We start from the raw sequence: 20,474 nt of genomic DNA, 5'->3' as shown, positions 1-20,474 counted from the left end.
CCAGCAGCCAGGTTTCAGTTTGCCTCATAAGATGAACTTCTGTAAAACTGGTACTGTGAAATCATACATGGTTTTAACTTTAACTTACATTAAATACATTTTCTACTTTTTCCCATACACTATAATTGAGAACTTAATAAATATACACAACAATTTTAAATCACTTTCTATTTTACAATGAAATGTAGTTTTTATATGACATATGTATATGTAACGTGTACGTGTGTATGTGTGTGTGTGTGTGTGTGTGTGTGTGTGTGTGCATTAGGAAGGTCAGACTCTGTCGGGGGAGGATTCACAAGCTTGTGTTTGTTAAGATCTGTTGTGCGTTCATTGATAGTCTTATTAGATCAGGCGTTTCACTGAACAGCTGCAAATGTTTCACATGTTTGTTTTGTTCTGTTTGTGCTTCTGCCGTCTGATCGGTAAGTTATAAACATATTTGTGAAGTTTATTTACATATCAGAGTAAAAAAAACCCTGTGGCGGTTCAAATTAGACTATTTTCATCCACTGTGATCAAATCTCTCTTGTTGTTTTAGAAATGTTGTTTTCAGTGATTACAAATGCAAAAACATTTCTTGAAAAAAAAAGAAAAAAAGAAAATCATTCAAATATTTTTATTATTATTATGCTGTAATCATAAACAACTACAATGTAATGAGAATTCAGTCATAATACATTTAATATAGCCATATAATTAAACTTGTACTTTCAAGCTATAATTAATTTAACATTAATTTTTATTTTGTTCTACGGCTAAATCTTTTTAAACACATTAAAGATCAAATTATTGATTCACTCACATCTGTGTGTTCATACTATTCATTTAGTTTGTAGTCTCTGCTGATGTTAAAGGTTACAAACTGATCTCATGCAGGCTTTCTAATCCAACATGAGCATTAATCTGAAAACCTGTTCATGTTCATCAGGAGTGTTTGCAGCCGAAACAAATGAAATACAGTCAGTGTCAGTGATGGAGGGAGATTCTGTCACTCTAAACACTGATGTTACTAAAATACATGAAGACGACGACATACTGTGGAAATATGGAGCTGAAAACTCTCTGATAGCTAAAATCAGCAAAGAGAACCGAATCTCCTCCACATATGATGATGTTCCTGATGGGAGATTCAGAGACAGACTGAAGCTGGACAATCAAACTGGATCTCTGACCATCACAAACACCACAACTGAACATGCTGGAGATTATCAACTAGAGTTAAATGGAGCGAAACTGACATCAAAAACATTCAGTGTTTCTGTCTATGGTGAGATCATTTGTCCTGTCCTTCAAATTATTCTTATTAAATTAACTTCTTCAGTACCAAATGTTTAAACATGTCCATATTTCTCTTTATTCTCTCATGTTTTCCAGCTCGTCTGCCTGTTCCTGTCATCAGCAGAGACTCTTCAAATTGCTCTTCATCTTCATCAAATTGTTCATTGGTGTGTTCAGTGTTGAATGTGAGTGATGCGACTCTCTCCTGGTACGCAGGAATCAGTGTATTGTCCAGCATCAATGCGTCTGATCTCAGCATCAGTCTCTCTCTACCTCTGGAGGTGGAATATCAGGATAAAAACACCTACAGCTGTGTGCTGAATAATCCCGACGGCAACCAGACCACACATCTGGACATCAACACACTCTGTCACACATGTGAAGGTACCACATCAACTAATGTCAGCGCTGATATTAGTATTTATTGATTGAGCTGATCTCACTTTGATGTTTTTATTCCTCAGGCTCTGTCCACTGTTGTGGTCCAACTGAAGCTGTGATCCGATTGGGCCTCTCTGCTCTGGTGGGCGTGGCTACTGTGATTGTTCTACTTTATGACATCAGATCCAGAAGAGCTGAACAAGATCAAGCACATATTTACACATTGGGACAGTAAATGATGATGTCATTTCTCATTCTATCTTAAACATTTCTTCAAACTATTTCAATCAGTATATTAATCTTCATTTATTTTGAATGGCTTTATATATGAATCTGGTGTTATTGATGTTTATTCATTGGCATCTTTATCAATAAAATGTTCCCACTCTGAGGTACAAGAGTCTCCTGTAAATTTCATTATGTTATTTTTCGGATCAGCAAGAAAAAGAAATGGGGGGGGGGGGGTTGGGGTGTAACTTTGCTTTCCATTTATTACTTAAAACTCACTTTAAGCACTCCGACACCACAGCACATGTTTCATTTCATAATTTTACTCCAATATGATTTGTTCTTCACATGTATAACTCTCTGTTATTATGTAAAAGTAAGTTAGGATTCCTTGATACTTCCGTTTGTTGTTAATCTCATGAGGTTAGATATAACAAAACTAGACTGTCTAGTTCCGTTTCCACTTTTGTTGTATTCAGACACACTAACTCTGACCCAAGTGTTGGGGACTTAGAGTTCAAAAGCATATAAATGTTATACTGCAAGAAAAAATGTTAGTTATAATTAATTTCAAAATTCCTTAACAATTGCAACAGGAATTAGGAACCGACCTGTGATGGCGGCGACACAAACACATTCACTCACAAACCTACAGTACATGTGTCTCATGGATGTCTAACTTTAATGCACACCATTCAACGTACATCCTAATTCATACCCTGCTCCCATATACGTGTACATTAGGTAAGTTGTATAGAGCGAGAGTGCATCTACTGGCTCTATGTTACTGAACAGAGGACCCGGAGACAGAAGGACAAGTGATAGAGTTTAATTTTGCAGCAATGGGTAGACAAACAGGAAAATGGCCAACACAAGGGAGAGGAGAGCACAGGACACAGACGCTGGAGGAGAACGTACTAGGAGATGATCGCTGGAGGTACACGGGAGATAAAGACTGTTTTCTCAACGCTGTCATTTTTGTTGAGCGTTTATTCATACATATTCATCTAAGCTTAAAAGTAATCAATTGTAATCTGTTACATGACTTCACTTTAATAAAGTGATTGAAATAGTTACACTACTTATTACATTTTAAATAGGGTAACTTGTAATCTGTAAACTATTACATTTCCAAGGTAACCTTCCCAACACTGTGTATCTGTTCGTGTTTTCTGTGTGTATGTATCTGTGGTTTCATTCAGAAATCATCTTATAGAAACACCAATTCTAATTGATGTATTTAAGAGAGCGCTGCTCTTGTTCTGGTTTACTTCAGAATGAAGAACGGGGGTCTTTACATTCAACAAACATCAGAGAGAAAAACACATTTCTGTGTGTGTGTAACTGAATCAGTCCTGAACATTTGATTTACTTTCTGTTCATTTATTTTCTTCATTTCAGATGTGTCCCGGAACTCAGAATTCAATGAAGGATGTCACTGAGATCAGCCTGAGAATCCTCAGACAGATGCTGCTAAAAGGACATCCCGTAATTGGGCCAAGCCTCTGGCGACGGGTGTTGCTGATGGGACGTCCCTTGTTCTGATTGAGACACTACATGACATTAGCAGCAGTAAAACCAAAAGTGCTTGAGGATTTCCAGTATGTAATGGTGGAGGGATTATTACAGCTGCTAAAGGATCCAGACAGGAACAGTGCAGGATCATTTTATCTCCCAGTATTGGGAAAATCACTCAGGGCAGGGGTGTAAGTTAGTCAGTTTTTGTTCAGTGCCGATTTCTTCTATCCTTTAGAAAAAGGTGAAATCACAAGTTACCGACTCTTAATGGCAGATGTTTGTGTGTTATTCTGAAATAGCTGTATTAAAACCTCTTTACCACTGTGGGCCATGCTTGTGTTAAACTGCAAGTTAATCACAGTGTATTTTCTTTCATATAAATTGATCTATATATATATTTTTTTTTTTAAACTTGACCAACAAACTCCTAAGTGTCTTCTTTTATAAGAAACCATGACTAGGACTGTAGTCATGAATTGCAGTCATTTATGTTTACTCAGCCTACTGTATGTCATTTTTCAGTGTTGCTCTAAAATGGGGATGAAAGGAAAGAGGCTAGTTTGTTGCACTTTTATGTTGATTTGTGGTTTAATTTTTGTGATTCTTTTTTACAGATTTGTAAGATTTCCATTTACTTCAAATTTATGCTAACTGTTATTAATAATCATATCATAGTAAATTGCAGTTCATATGAAATATACATATTTATTGATCTAAAATCTCGCTTAGGGCTCTAATACATTCTGGGCCGGCCCTGTACAGGCACTCAGTGTCCTTATTGTTGACAAAAGTGAATGTTTTTCTCTGTATTTTCTTGTAACAAATGTGTTGTAACCTGTAACTGTGTCTTTTGTGAAGCATTTTATAAAGATGCTGATTCATGTTTTTGCTGCTGAGTTTATGCATTTTTTATTCATTTACAAAATATGAATTTATCGTTCTGTGTTCCCTTACACACTTCTATGTATATCTACAAAAAAAACCTGTAGATTCATGTGTAGTATTATTCTGGAATAAACAGTTAATAATTCAACACTGAACAGTGAATCAGATCATGTTGAACAGTGTGAAGAGTGTCTGATGACAGGAATCAGAAGGCAAGAGGTTTCAGTTTGACTCTGATGATGAACTTCAGTAAAACCGATACTATGAGATGGCAGACGGGTTTAACTACTTATTTCCATTATTCTGTACACTGAGAATTGAATAAATATGCAAATAAACACAAAAAAAATGTAAATCACTTGAGTTAGGCTCTAATTTACCATGAAATGTTGCTTAAACACAATTCACACTTCTACTTTTAGTCATTTAACAGTCAGAGAGTTACAAGGAGTTTTTTAAATTACAAAAATAATCCATTAAGAAGCGTTAAAGTCTTGATATGGGCCAGATGATCTATAACATTATATCATGTGTAAATTCAGTGTGTGAAACTAGGAGGGTCAAACTATCGTGGGAGGATTCACATCAGACTGAGTGTTAGAGCACATAGTTTCATCAGTAGCTGAAAAACGGAAGAAAATGTTTCACGTGTTTGCTTTGTTCTGTTTGTGCTGGTGCCGTCTGATCGGTAAGTTATACATTTATTTTTTGGTTTAGTTTAGTGAAAAAGCTGCTATTTACGATGGCAATAGATACCAAATGGATCATGAATATTGTGAGATCATTCTTTGAATTTAGGTCTCTGTTGAAGACAATGAAATTTCCAGGTCTACAAATGTCCAAAAAAATAAAATATTAAAAGTCAAGTCAAGTCAAATCAAGTCAAGTATACTGTATTTGTATAGCGCTTTTCACAATACAGATTGTATCAAAGCAGCTTCACAGTATTAAATCAAAATAGCACAACAAGGTTTGTTTCTAGTGGAAAAAAACGTCCATGTTTGGTAAGGCTGATCAATAGTATTATTGATTGATTAAATTTAATTAAATATCCCCAACTGAGCAAGCCAAAGGCAACAGTGGCAAGGAACCGAAAAACTCCATCAAGTGACCTAATGGTGAACTAAAACTCAATCAGGTGACCCAATGGAGAAAAAAAAAAACCTTGGGAGAACCCAGGCTCAGTCGGGGGCCAGTTCTCCTCTGGCGTTTATGAACTAGAGGCCGGATTTAACTGTAAGATAAAACATATTATATGAATGCCTGGCTGAAGAGATGCGTCTTTAATCTAGTTTTAAACTGGGAGAGCGAGTCTGAGCAACGAACACTATCAGGAAGACTATTCCAGAGTTTTGGAGCTAAATGTGAAAATGCTCTCCCTCCTTTGGTGGATCTGGATATCCTAGGTATGACCAAAAGCCTTGAATTTAGTGATCTTAAAGAGCGCGATGGATTATAGGGCGATAGAAGATCCGTTAAATAGACTGGAGCTAAGCCGTTTAGGGCTTTATAAGTCAGTAGCAATACCTTGTAATTAATACAGAACTTTATAGGTAACCAATGTAGTGATGTTAAAATCGGTGTTATATGATCATATTTTCTTGATCTAGTAAGAACTCTAGCGGCTCCATTTTGGACTAACTTTAGCTTGTTTATTAAGGATGCAGGACAACCAGCTAATAAAGCATTACAGTAATCTAGTCTCGAGGTCATGAACGCATGAACTAACTTTTCTGCATCAGAAACTGATAGCATATTACGTAGCTTAGCAATGTTTCTAAGGTGGAAAAAGGCTGTTTTTGTAACATATGAAATATGATTTTCAAAAGACAGGTTGCAGTCTAGTATAACACCCAGGGGTGCGTTCTCCGAAACTACCTTAACGCTACGTCGTTCTTAAGTTGTACCTTAAGAAGTACCTTTTCGTTAATACGTGGTTTCCGAAACCTTCTTAGTTAAGTATACCTTCTGTAAGTCATACGTTCGTAAGGTTGGTCTGGACCACTCTTAGCTTTACCTTATCACTGTTGCAGGTCTGTATGAATATAATTCAGAAGTTTTAATACACCCAGACAGTGTTCAGTTAGGCTAATTCAATTGTTTTCATGCAAAGAATAAAATTGTCATTACAATGATTGTTGTTAGAATTTTAATTATATTATTATATAATACAATTTTATAAATTTATTTTAATTAAAGAGCGCTTTTAAAGGCCAGTGAAAGCATAGGCTAGCCTACTGTTAAATCCTATTCGGACGCTAATATTGTTTCTCATGGGCTCGTACGGTATTTTAAACATTTACAGGGGTAAGTCGGTTATTTTAGTGCCGTCCGAATCCATAATATCAGTGTTTTTTCTCACCCAACCCGTGTAAAAATCCCTGTCCAAATTAGTACCTACTGTTTTTTGACAAACAGGTCGTGTGGTAATTTAATTGCTGTCTGAATCCACATCTCCGAGTTTACAAAAAGAGATTCAAAATCCACTGTTTAAATCCTTTTTGATCACTGCCGAGCACCGTACGTGACGTACACTTTTATTTACTGAAAATGCTGGAAAGTATTTACAAGAACAATATTTCATCGCAGCTCCACCTCAGCGAACAAAAATGGGAAAGAGAAGAAAGCACATAAAAATTAAAATGGTTATTATGGCAGCAATATATAATAGCCTATAATTTTAAAATATGTAGGCAAGTATAGGCTAGTATAGTTTGGATTATTTTTTTAAATATCCCATGAGTCCTAATAAATGCAATTTAAACTATTTCGGAAGTGATTATTTTATAAAGAACACCACTTTCTAGCTTAACGCAGGGAAACAGCCCCTGCACGAGAGAATAATTGATTCTCGAGCCATCGATTTCAACCAATTCAGCACCCTCGCCACGGACAGCGCCGGGTAACGTCGCACGTAAGAAGGTATATCTTAAGCAGCTTCCTAAGGTATGGTTCGGGGAACACACCTAGAAATGGTATACCTTCAGTTAAGTTATACCTTAAGAGTCTTCGTAGCGCGCTAAGAGACAACGTTATCGGAGAACGCACCCCTGGTCATTTACTGTAGAGGATAAAGTAACAGGACATCCTACAATGTTAAAGCTGTATTGTGAGAGGTTTTGTGGGCGGTTTTTTGAACCGATAAGTAGTACCTCTGTCTTGTCTGGATTTAATAAAAGAAAATTACGCATCATCCAATCTTTTATATCTTTAACACACTCTGTCAATTTGGATAATTTAGCTTTATCATCCCGCCATGATGAAATATATATTTGAGTGTCATCAGCATAACAATGGAAACTAATTCCATGTTTCCTTATAATATTTCCAAGTGGCAGCATATATATTGAGAATAACAGAGGGCCTAACACAGATCCCTGCGGCACTCCATAGTTTACTGGAGTTATGATCGATTTTTCTCCATTTAAATAGACAAAATGGTAGCGGTCAGATAAGTATGATCTGAACCAGCTTAATGCTTGTCCTTGAACACCAGTATAATTTTGTAGTCGATCTAAGAGTATTGTGTGATCTATAGTATCGAACGCAACTCTAAGATCAAGTAAAACTAGTATTGAGATACAGCCTTGGTCAGAAGCTAAAAGTAAATCATTTGTGATTTTAACGAGCACAGTTTCAGTGCTATGGTGCGGCCTGAAACCAGACTGAAACTTTTCATAGATGTCATTTTATTCCCAGTTGAGCGGACACAACTTTTTCTAATATTTTAGACATAAATGGAAGATTTGAAATGGGTCTATAATTTGCTAGATTATGTGGGTCAAATTGTGGTTTCTTAATGAGTGGTTTTATAACTGCCAGTTTAAATGTTCTTGGAACATGACCTAAAGATAAAGATGAGTTAATAATATTGAGGAGAGGCTCTTCCACTACAGGTAACACTTCTTTCAGTAGTTTAGTTGGTATAGGATCTAATAAACATGTTGTTGTTTTAGATGAAGTTATAAGTTTATTTAACTCTTTTTGTTCTATAGTTGTAAAGCACTGTAATTGTTCTTGCGGGGTGATAATTGAGGCTGAATTATAAGGCGCAATTGAAGATTGAACTTTTACAATTGTGGTTCTGATGCTTTCTATTTTCTCAGTGAAGAACTTCATAAAATCATTACTACTAAACTGTAACGGGATATTTTGTTCAGGTGACGTCTGTTTATTTGTTAGTCTAGCCACGGTGTTAAATAAAAACCTTGGATTATTTTGGTTGTTTTCTATTAGTTTGCGGAGATGCTCAGCCCTGGCCGCTTTTAGGGCCTTTTTATAACGTGACATACTGTCTTTCCACGCGATTCTAAAGACCTCTAAATTAGTTTGTTTCCATTTACGCTCTAAATTACGGGTTTCTCTCTTTAGAACATGCGTAGTATTGTTGTACCACACTCTCAGAAAAAAAGATACAAAAGCTGTCACTGTGGCGGTACCTTTTCAAAAGGTACACCTTTGTACCTAAAGAGTGCATATTAGTCCCTCAAAGGTACATATTGGTACCAAAAGTGTACATATTAGTACCTAAATGGTACATATTAGTACCCTTTTGAAGGGTACTGCCCCAGTGACAGCTTTTTTTCTGAGAGTGCATGGTGCTTTACTTTTCTCTCTGACCTTTTTTAATCTAATGGGTGCAACAATATCCAATGTTCCAGAGAGAATGGTGCTCATAGTGCTAGTTAGTTCCTCTAGTTCATCTGTTTGTTTGGGTTCAGGCAGCAGCTGAGACAGATCAGATAAGCAATTTGAGAAATTATCTATGGTGGATGGAAGGATTGTTCTGCCTGGTCGATAACGCGGCGCAGCATGACATATTACAGCAGTACGTAATATGAAAGTTACCATGTAATGGTCAGTGACATCATCACTTTGTGGAATGATATCTAGTCATGGAAAGTAATGGGAATCTCTAGTGAATGTAAACATCTCAGTTTATGATCTGCATGGAGGCTCAGAAAGCCAAAACTTTGCTTTCAAATATCAGGCGATTTTTATCCTTTAAAAAATAAATTTCTAAAAATACAAGTTTATGAATACAGCTACAAAACTCATTAGTCAAAATGTGCAGGGACCCCGAGAGTATGAGAGATGATGATACAAAGGGTGTTTGTTTTATACTCGTCTAAGTGTCTCATGAAATATCTTGCACAAGTAAACTTTTTAAACTTGATTTTGCTGTACAGCAGATGCATTTAAAACAAATAAAGATCAAAGTGTCACACACACACACACACACACACACACGTCTGTCATATCTCACCTTTCATTTTGTGTTTCCGCTGCTGTTGTGAATATTCTTCAGTCCACATGAAAATAATAAAAACTACAGATGATTTAGGATTTATAAACCAACAAAACGTCTTTATGTTCTCCAGGTGTGTTTGGCACCAAGACAAATGAAATACAGTCAGTGTCAGTGATGGAGGGAGATTCTGTCACTCTAAACACTGATCTTACTGAAATACATGAAGACGACGACATACTGTGGACATTTGGAGCTGAAAACTCTTCGATAGCTAAAATCAGCAAAGAGAATCGAGTCTTCTCCACATATGATGATGTTCCTGATGGGAGATTCAGAGACAGACTGAAGCTGGACGATCAAACTGGATCTCTGACCATCACAAACACCACAACTGAACATGCTGGTGTTTATAGACTAGTGATAAGGGGAGCGAAAATAACATCAAAAACATTCAGTGTTTCTGTCTATGGTGAGTATAGAGAGCATTTGTCCTGTCTTTTAAGCTTGTTTTATATCAACGTATTGAATTGTTGAATCATTTTAAAGTTTGAAGACAAAAATATCAGGATAAAAACACCTCTGTCACACATGTGCAGGTACCACAGCACTGATGATATTAGTTGAAGTCAGCGCTGATATTAACGTTTATTGATTGAGCTTATCTCAGTTTGATGTTTTTATTCCTCAGGCTCTGTCCACTGTTGTGGTCCTACTGAAACTGTGATCCGATTGGTCCTCTCTGCTCTGGTGGGCGTGGCTACTGTGATTGTTCTACTTTATGACATCAGATCCAGAAGAGCTGAACAAGATCAAGCACATATTCACACATTGGGACAGTAAATGATGATGTCATTTCTCATTCTAAACTATTTCAATCATATATTAATCCTCATTTCTTTTTAATGGCTTTATATATGAATCTGATGGTATTGATAATTATTTATTGGCATTTTTATTAACTTTGCTTTCCATTTATTACTTAAAACTCACTTTAAGCACTCCGACACCACAGCACATGTTTCATTTCATAATTTTTCTCCAATATGATTTGTTCTTCACATGTATAAATCTCCGTTATTAGGTCAAAGTAAGTTAGGATACCTTGATACTTCCGTTTGTTGTTAAGCTCATGAGGTTAGATATAACAAAACTAGACTGTCTAGTTCCGTTTCCACTTTTGTTATATTCAGATTTCAGACACACTAACTCTGGCCCAAGTGTTGGGGACTTAGTAGTAATTAGGTAAGTTCTATAGAGCGAGAGCGCATCTACTGTATGTGTATATTTCATACTACACTTTTGTTTCTAATTTTGTGTTGCTTTATTATTTTCATTGAATGTATTATTTGATGTGCTTTTTTTATTGCAGAAACCACCCACAAGTAAACAAACATCTAGATCAAACTAAATGACTCGTGGATTCACTTGAGTAAATCAATGCTTGGGAAAGAATCTGCCGTGGAACTCACTCTTTCTTCCGTCTTATATACTTTATGATCGAGGTTGAGGACTAGCTTATACACACAAGTGCATCTATATACCTGCACATCCATCTTTAACACCAGTTGATGTTCTCTAGTTTGTGCCACTTTAGTCCATTTCTAAGTGGGAACTGCTATAGATTTGTCTAATAATTAGATATTTATGACAGTAATTTATTTGATTTTAAAAATGAAAGGGCTTGATAAAGAGGGGAATGAGAGATTTTTAAGTTCCTTGAACCAACGTTTTTTGTTATTACTTCTCTGAACTGTATGTATTAAAAGTATGCCTGGTTCGGAATATTATATTTTAACTGAATTTGGTCTTAAGCAGGCCAATTATTCAATAACCTTTTGCAAAAATAGCAAAACAAGAACAGTAAATGACACAAATGAGTAAAGTAAAGGGTGTGATTAATATTTAATAATGGACAGCAGGTGAATTCCTATGATAAACTAAAAACTAAAAAAGTTTCTTTATACTATGATATTGGTAAATACAATTCCATTAAAACAACATTTTATACATGTCAAGTCAAGTCAAGTCAAGTCAAGTATATTTGTATAGCGCTTTTCACAATACAGATTGTATCAAAGCAGCTTCACAGTATTAAATTAAAATAATACAACAAGGTTTGTTTCTAGTGGAATTTATTGATTGATAAAATTAAATTAAATATCCCCAAAATATCCCCAACTGAGCAAGCCAAAGGCAACAGTGGCAAGGAGACGTTGGAGACATCACAATAATACCAAAAGATATGATACAAAAAGTAAAAACAGAGTCAGACGTATCCTGTCAGAGAATTAACTCAATCAAAAGTGTGAGGTATTGTCCTGTATGAACTCTAACATCAATTCCACTAGATACAGTATTTGATCATAGTTTTTTTTTCGACATTTTTATGGCCTCCATCTTTGATTTCTGAAAGGAAACAAAGACACGATCAGGAACCTGCAGATGCAACATACATAACTATTTCTATGAAATCATTTTCTTCAGATGCTAACATGGAGCAGCAAGAGGAAGACATCAAACGCCCCTTTTATAACAAGCTCTGAAAGGCTTTCATGATAGCCATGCTGTCATCTTAGCTGATAATGATTGTCTTTCACACAAAAGCAACAGCAACGTCTACAACAACGTCTACTTGTTGTTTCATGTCTACAAAGAAACAGTGCCTGCTAAAGCTGCATTTCAGCTCAGAATAATGATAAACCACAGAGCAGCTGCAGCTCGAGGACACACTTCAGCACAGCTAACATGAGTTAACACTGCTTTCTTACTTTCTACTTGGTAGTAAAACTACTGTCCTACTTTCTTTCCAAAGACAATCAAATTATATAAAAATTAAGTTGTATGGATTATTTTAGAATAGCATACCAATTTACAATTAGAACTGTTTACATATGATTTCAACCAAAAGATTGTTTAAACTGGGAGGCCAGAGATAGATCACAGACTGGATTTTGACATGCATAATGAAAATAGTCATAACAATTCATTCATGGTGTGTAAATTAAAATCTTTTGTAAGTGGATAGCAGCACATCTAATATAGAAATGGACTGTCCATAAACTATAGACATGTCGCAGTGCAACTTCATAATGTTACTGATTATAACAGGAGCACCCACATAAAAGGCAAAGACAAGACAAGGCAAGTTTATTTATATAGAACATTTCTTACACTATGGCCATTCAAAGTGCTTTACATAGAAAGGAATAAAAATAATCCCAAAATAAAAGCAAGGAAAATTAAAACAGTTATTCAAAATGCTTTATGTAGAAAATAAGCACAAAATATAAAAGCAAGGGAAATTAAAACAGATATAAAAGGAATGAATTAGAGTAAAATGAATTAAAGTAGTAAAAAGATGATCTCATCTGGCAAAACACCAGAGCATCTTTCAAAGCATCTTTCAGTTTCTTCAATTAAGTGGTTTATGTTTCTCTCTTACCCAATTCTCAGTGCCATTTGAGTTCAGATTAGAATCAAAAGGAAGAATACAGCAGTCAGTCGGACGTACAGTGGATACTCTGAGATTTTCCCATGATGGTCAGTCTTTTCTGTGGTTTTTCCCTCGGCACGCCAATATAACTGTAGACGTCTCTAGAAAGGTCCATTTTCACCTCAATTGAAAAAGGTTAGCACTCACATCTTGCTCACAAATTGAATCATCCAGACCCTCGGGGTTTCCCCCACTACAATACTGTGGATTAACTAAACCCACCAGACTAGTATCCCCGTAATCTGGACTAGTATCCCCATACTAGTCACCACAGTGTTTCTTTGACCATCATGAGTAAATCCCCCTCAGGTACCTTTTGACAATTTAGACAGTTATGAAAAGAATTAAAAGAGATAAACTGGCAAAAAACTGGTGTATCATATTTTGTACAGCTGATTGCTGTACTGTGAGATTATCCCATGCGGATTGTACTGTGTCTGTGGGTATATTTCGACGTGCCCAAAAAATCGATTTCACGTCTCCAATAGACCCGATTTTTCCCTAAACACAGGAGGAGCTCTAGGACCGACTCCTCAGGTTCACTGCCCCATCAGTCCGCACCCAAAAAAAAACCATTTGTTTAGAAGCTCTAGGAATGGAGGATGCCTAAGTTACACAACATCATATTTTTAGTCTTCAGGAGCTGTTTGTTGTGGCGTGTGGTAATAGAAAGCAAGTGTTTTAGGAAGTGTGTTCCTCTTTAAAGACATGCTCAAGCTCTGTTATCTGCTTTGGGGCAGAGCACATTCATTCAGTTCTCAAGAAAGAAGTTCAGAAGGGGGAAGTTTCCCATTTATTTCCCATCCCATCTCCTCTTGCCAGTTCAAGTGATCTGTTAGATTCTGCTAGATTCAATCAGAGAACTTGTTGATGCCGAGATCCAGCTCTGAGGAGCTTGATGTGATGGTAGTAGGCCGTGATATTGAGATTCCTCCATCAGCCCTGCATATGGGGAGTTACTTGATATTATGGCCATTCATCTGGTATTTCAATTGTTTTTTGAGTTTTAATAGCTGTTGTTGCTTGGTTTTAATGCTTCCAGTTGGTTATAACATGTTAATGACCGGGAAAAGATTCAATAAAACTAATTTCCCCCTATAACGCATTGTCAATAATGCGTCAATGTAAGAGCAATTACAAAGAGCAGTAACGTGACTGCAGACCCTTGACCCAATCTTGCAATGTTCAAGAAAGTGAAACCAGATTTCAGCATCAAGATCTTGGTCTTCAAATTAGGAAGACCAAGATCTGATCATCTTCTGTCTGATAATTGAACCAGATCTGTATATTTTAAGTTCTGTGACATACAAACAGATGGACCAACCTGGTCTCACTGCAATTGATAGATATTTTGTACGAGGTGGCTAATTCGTAAGAATTTATACGACCTCACTTGTATGAATTCGTACAATTTTTGCTAAATCGTACATATTTTACGAGTTGCCCAAATCACACAGAGTACGCACCTGTCGCCATGAGAAGATTTATTTTTTCTTACCAGATCCAGCTGTGTGATGCTTTCACTAGAAACCTCTTATGACAACCTTAGCTGAGTCTATAGAGACTGATGAGAATCACCACATGTAGCACACATTAAAAACTATTGATGACATGATATACAAACTTCAGATTTTTATTCTCAGCAAGGTATTTAACCATTTTGGACTGGTTTAACTTTGAGTATTATTTGGAAATCCCGGCGGACACACAGCAGGATCATTCTGAGGGGTTTGAAGTGAGATATTGATGGATTCGTGAAGGGCTAAATTTAAGCATTTTCAAGATCGACTCTTAAAGCCTCAAAATTCCAACTGTGTATTTACATCTCCCTTTTCTCTTTCTCTCTCTTTATGCCTGTACATAAATGTGGTTTGACCTGATGTCTGGACAAATATAGGTTCTGCATGAACATTTGGCATTACTGTAAGTTAGTATTGTTTCAAACAGGAAGCTTCAAAGCTCCATGTTTTGATTTTCCTAAACACCACACTTTCTTTCCAGTCAAGTGAATGCTTCACTTTGCTGAATGCTGACAGGGTTATGGATGTTCAAGTCGAATTTACAGGGCATTTTCCCCCCATTAGTTTAGATGAATAGTTTGACTTCTGCTTTACACAAAACAGTTTTACCACATAAAGTATGCCTACTGAATACATCAATGCTGTTTGACAATTCCAAGGCAAAAAACAAAATAATAATTACAGATTTTGTAACTGCAGATTTTGTCAAAATTTTGTTGTTACAGAGCATTGTTACAGAGTTTTGTCTTTGTGTGTAAGGTTCTGTCATTTTGTGACTGATATTAAATTTACTCAATATTAAAAGGTTATCTCACCCTCATGTCGTTCCAAACCTGTAAGATTTTATTATTAGAGAGCAACAGATAATCAACTCAATACCATTGACTGATATTTAGAGCTTTCTTTTTATTTTAGTTTATTTATGTTGATTTAATTGATAAATATCCATGTTCCATGTTCCATGTTCCAGTCCTGAGTTCAGTGTGCCATTGTTTGACCTGGATTTCCTGTTTGTTTCATTAAGTAGTGCTTGTGTGTGGATTCTCTCTCTGCTTCGTGGTTGCCTCATCATTACAGAACGACGACCAAAGATGAATCCAGCAGCATTAAAGGGGAATCTCCAGACAAGTAGGCGGCCACGCCTGATTCTGGTTCCCAGGATGGCCGCCGCCATGTCGCCTGAGTGTCTCCAGCCAAGAAGGCGGCCACGCCTGATTCTGGTTCCCAGGATAACTGCCGCCACGTAGCCTGAGAGATCGTCTACTGCAAAGATGGCCGCCGCCACGCCTAAGAGATCCTGAACCTGAGCCCTCATCAGAGATGGCCGCCTCCACGCTTCCTGAGTCTCTTTCTGTTCCTGAGACCGCATCTGTTCCTGAGTCTGAGCCTGTTCCTGAACCTGAGCTTCTTCACATCACGTCTGCCGAGCCAGAGACTGTTCACGTCACGTCTGCCGAGCCAGAGACTGTTCAAGTCACGTCTGCCGAGCCAGAGACTGTTCAAGTCACTTCTGCCGAGCCAGAGACTGTTCACGTCACGTCTGCCAATGATTTAATTGATAAATATTTCTTTCTGCTGGGTTTTTCAAGTAAATGCATCAGAGCACTTTGAACTCAACAGGAATGTGTTAATGTGTTAATAACATTAGACTTATGAACAGCAAGTCTAATGTTTTTGTGATATTCAGTGGTTCGGAACGACTACAGTCAAACTGCCAAAGTCACGTGATTTCAGTAAACGAAGCTTTGTTACGTCAGAACTGAATGGTTGCCGCTACGGTGCGATGATCTCTGTGAACCCATGAGTGTCTCTATATAATTTGTATATATTTGTTAGCATTTGATAACACATTTTTATAATAAAAATAAAGAGTTGTAGTCAATGGTCTCTTGTACTGATTAACCAGGCTCTCCATATAACAAACAAAACAAGACGTTTATGATAATAATAACTAACTCAATTAAAGACAGACTTCTTTGGTTTATTAGATTAAAAAATACATATTTTCACAGAGAGTTACTGCAGTGATAGTAATTCACAACAGCAGAACACACCAGGAATGTTTGTTTTTTACACAAGTCTCATGGGTAATTTTGAACAATAGTGTACATCATACAACCCACATCCTGATTCAGATACGTATCATAAATGTATATATGCATCACGTGTGTTTAGCTTTTTATGTTTTTAATTCATTTGTGGTTTGGTTTGCTTTAAGTAGCTACTCTTGTGGTTTTCCTGAGCTGTAGATTTTTCTGCTTTGCAAATAGACAAGATCTTCAACTGTCTCCCTCCAACCCTGACAGAAAGATTTTCTTTTTCAGTCACTCTAGACACTGATCTTAAAATAACCCAACACAACACTATTAATGGTATTTTAATGACACTCTCATCACTGAAATTGTTACTCACTAGGTCCACACGTTTGTTTTTATGAAGATTTAAGGTCGGGTTTTATTTCAAGAACACTCGCAACACCCAGATACAGTCTCGGTAACAACATCGACAACAATGCTCATCCTCAATCGTCTCGCAGTACTCTCGCTCTTCTTTTTCCAATCTCGCAACCTTTTCAGATCTGCCTTCTCCAAATCTCGTCTGCCAAGCTTTTACTTTAAAAGTCACAGACGGACAATATACATACATCCTACTGTACAGATAGAGCATGAAAAGAACAGAAACATTAAATATAAATAAATACAAATAACAATACCTCAAAGAATACAGAAAAATGAAACAACAACTATATATAGATAATATAATAGATAGAATATAGATAACTTGTTTAAACACTGAAATTAAATTAAATAGTATTTAAGATGAAATAAATGGGGAGGGGTACTGCCTTACAAAATCACTGGAGATAAGAGCAAGATCTGTACAGATGTTCAGTGTAAAGAGAGATTCAGAGACAGACTGAAGCTGGATCATCAGACTGGATCTCTGACCGAGCAATGAGCATATTTTCTAATATCACACCTTTAAAACTATAACCTAGTGGTATTTTCCACCATATTTAATTCAAAATATAGCTTTTGCTATCAAACACACACACACTCAGACACGCACACACATATATAGCAACACTGATACTATAAAATCATAATTTAATATGAGATTTTCTTTAAAGAGTTTAAGAGTCTTTTCTGAGTGGTTTCTGATATAATAGGTTTATTGTAGTAACAATCACTAATAACTGCTGGTGAAAGTTTAGTGAATCAGTGATGAAATCATTTTTAACTCAATGATTCATTGTTATAGTTTAGTCCACGTTTATTTCTGAAAACACACAAAAAAAAAATATTTTAGAGACACGCAGATTCCATCCGCTAGAGTGAATCGTGTTTTAATAATATTGATCACATACAGTAAACATTCAAAGACTCATTCATACAAAGTTAATGCTATTGTTTCATTTAAGAAAATTGTTTATGTGGGTTTTAATTCAATGAACTTTTCCCATTTCCATTCTAAAGATAAGGAAACCAGAAAGAAAAATGTCAAGTGCAAGGCACAATATTTGTCTTACTAAAACAACTTTTAAAAAACTCTATATGTTAGGAAAACTACAACACTTGTATCAACTTCGAACTGATTTATGGTAAAAATTACTTTTCTTAAAACATTTACCTGACAAAATAAAAAAAATAAAAAGACACCTCTACTGATATGCTACATATTTACAATGAGCAGATGAAATACAAATACAAAAAAGTAACAAGAGATCAAGTGTGCTACCAAAAGAAAGCGGACAAGCTGAAGTTACTAATAAAGTCAGTGAAGTAATAAAGTAAGCGCATTGTGCTGTAACACTCCTGCTGACAAACATCACATCTAGTATTTCTCAGGTTTAACGCCATAGTAAAAAAAAATAATGCAGCCTGTATAATATATGGGTCCAGTTACAGGCATTGAAAAAATATATGCTCCCTGTAAAGTTTTTCACCATAAGAGCTTTGTCTCCAGAGCCGCTGCTAGACATGCTCTGCTAATGCTATTCAGAGTTGGTCAACCATTGTTTTCTGATCATAACCAAGGGTTAGTGTTAGTGGTTAAAATAGAAACAATATAAGGGTAGATTTCCAGTTACAACAACAATTCCAGTAAAAACACTTGCAAAAACAAGACCTTTTTCTAAAGTAATTTTGCTTCTTGAGGAAATGTATCTTGATTTAATGGAGTACAAGACATATATATATATATATATATATATATATATATATATATTATTTTAATCTTGGTGAGTTATTTGTGGAAATGCAGTTAGTTCTATCTGTGCGGATTTAAACAGACATGAAATAATAATTCACATGCCAAATCACTCACTGTTTCAGTCTGGATCACTGTAGCTGCTTTAAACCTCTATACTGAAAAACATCAAGCACTCGCTGATCTTTTGATAGTAACATGTTAGTTATTTTATTGCTCATTGTCATGATTCCTGTCTTGTGTTCCCCTTGTCGTGTGTGGACTTTTGTTATGTCCTGTGCCATGTTTTGTAGTCCTTTGTAGATTTTCTTGTTTATTAGTCTCCCCAGGTGTTTCTGATTAGCCACGCCCCCTTGTTTTCTTGTTTAGCTTGTTTGCCTGTGTATTTAAACCTCTGTGCTTCAGTTGTTGTTTGTCGGTCGTTGTGGCTATTTCCATGTTCCACTGTTTGACCTGGATTTCCTGTTTGTTTCATTAAAGTAGTGCTTGCGTGTGGATTCTCTCTCTGCTTCGTCGTTGCCTCATCATTACAGAACGACTGACCAAAGATGAATCCAGCAGCATTAAAGGGTAATCTCCAGCCTAGTAGGCGGCTACGCCTGATTCTGATTCCCAGGATAACTGCCGCCAAGCCGCCCGAGAGATCGTCTATGGAAAAGATGGCCGCCGCCACGCCTGAGAGAAAGTCTCTGGCAAAGATGGCCGCTGCCACGCCTGAACCTGAGCCCTCAGCAGAGATGGCCGCCTCCACGCTTCCTGAGTCTCTTTCTGTTCCTGAGACCGTGTCTGTTCCTGAGTCTGAGCCTGTTCCTGAACCTGAGCTTGTCACGCCTGCCGATCCAGAGACTACTCACATCACGTCTGCCGATCAAGAGACTGCTCACGTCACGTCGGCCCATCCAGAGACTGTTCACGTCACGTCTGCCGATCCAGAGACTGTTCACGTCACGTCTGCCGATCCAGAGACTGTTCACGTCACGTCTGCCGATCCAGAGACTGTTCACGTCACGTCTGCCGATCCAGTGTCTCCGGACACGATGGCTGCCGCCAAGCCAGTGTCTCCGGACAAGATGGCCACCGGCGAGCCAGTGTCTCCGGAGAAGATGGCCGCCCCCACGCTGTCTGTTCCTGTTCCCGGGCCGGTTCCTGAGCAGTTCCGCTCCACCACCCTCCTGGACTGTTTTCCTGAGGAACGTCTGGAATCCGCTCCTTAAGTGGGGGGGCTATGTCATGATTCCTGTCTTGTGTTCCCCTTGTCTTGTGTGGACTTTTGTTATGTCCTGTGCCATGTTTTGTAGTCCTTTGTAGTTTTTCTTGTTTATTAGTCTCCCCAGGTGTTTCTGATTAGCCACGCCCCCTTGTTATCTTGTTTAGCTTGTTTGCCTGTGTATTTAAACCTCTGTGCTTCAGTTGTTGTTTGTCGGTCGTTGTAGCTGGTCCCATGTTCCTGTCCCTGTCCTGAGTTCCGTGTTCCACTGTTTGCCCTGGATTTCTTGTTTGTTTCATTAAAGTAGTGCTTGCATGTGGATTCTCTCTCTGCTTCGTCGTTTGCCTCATCGTTACACTCATATAGTGCATAATGCTAAGGGGCAGATTTACTAAACAGGGCAAATTAGTGTGAGTGCAATTCCAAAAATGCACAGATTTGAGTGGAAAGTTCTGCGCATGATCTACTGACGCAAATTAAACAACACAGACCCAGTCAGAT

The 20,474-nt window shown here is 37.1% G+C and overlaps 2 protein-coding genes across 3 annotated transcripts in view; one reads left to right on the top strand and one right to left on the bottom strand.

Moving 5' to 3' along the window:
* Positions 1 to 20,474, bottom strand: part of LOC309474958 (uncharacterized protein) — a gene marked incomplete at its 3' end in the record, with an annotated part of 42,626 nt that overhangs the window by 18,877 nt on the left and 3,275 nt on the right. The gene's annotated exons all lie outside the window — the stretch shown is intronic.
* Positions 256 to 11,456, top strand: LOC309476189 (uncharacterized protein). Of its 2 annotated transcripts, none has more exons than XM_082139438.1 (4): positions 256 to 425; positions 932 to 1,270; positions 1,498 to 1,665; positions 1,746 to 2,048. In XM_082139438.1, exons 1-4 carry the CDS (start codon positions 377 to 379, stop codon positions 1,895 to 1,897), a joined length of 708 nt encoding a protein of 235 aa, XP_081995564.1. In that variant the 5' UTR covers positions 256 to 376; the 3' UTR covers positions 1,898 to 2,048. The 2 variants fall into 2 exon arrangements, with proteins under 2 accessions (XP_081995564.1, XP_081995563.1); XM_082139437.1 differs by lacking the exon at positions 1,746 to 2,048 and adding an exon at positions 10,233 to 11,456 and having other exon boundaries at positions 257 to 425; positions 1,378 to 1,665.

This window comes from Leuciscus leuciscus (genome assembly GCF_965113295.1).
Source record: "Leuciscus leuciscus genome assembly, chromosome: 15".
Classification (NCBI taxonomy): Eukaryota; Metazoa; Chordata; class Actinopteri; order Cypriniformes; family Leuciscidae; genus Leuciscus; species Leuciscus leuciscus.
This window is presented reverse-complemented; position numbering and strand designations above follow the sequence as displayed.

Excerpts from the sequence above, each read along its gene's own strand:
- LOC309476189 (XM_082139437.1), top strand. The coding sequence starts at position 377 with ATGTTTCACATGTTTGTTTTGTTCTGTTTGTGCTTCTGCCGTCTGATC. Across the intron at positions 426-931 it reads GTGCTTCTGCCGTCTGATCG|GAGTGTTTGCAGCCGAAACA; the intron begins GTAAGTTATAAA and ends CATGTTCATCAG. Across the intron at positions 1,271-1,377 it reads ATTCAGTGTTTCTGTCTATG|CTCGTCTGCCTGTTCCTGTC; the intron begins GTGAGATCATTT and ends CATGTTTTCCAG.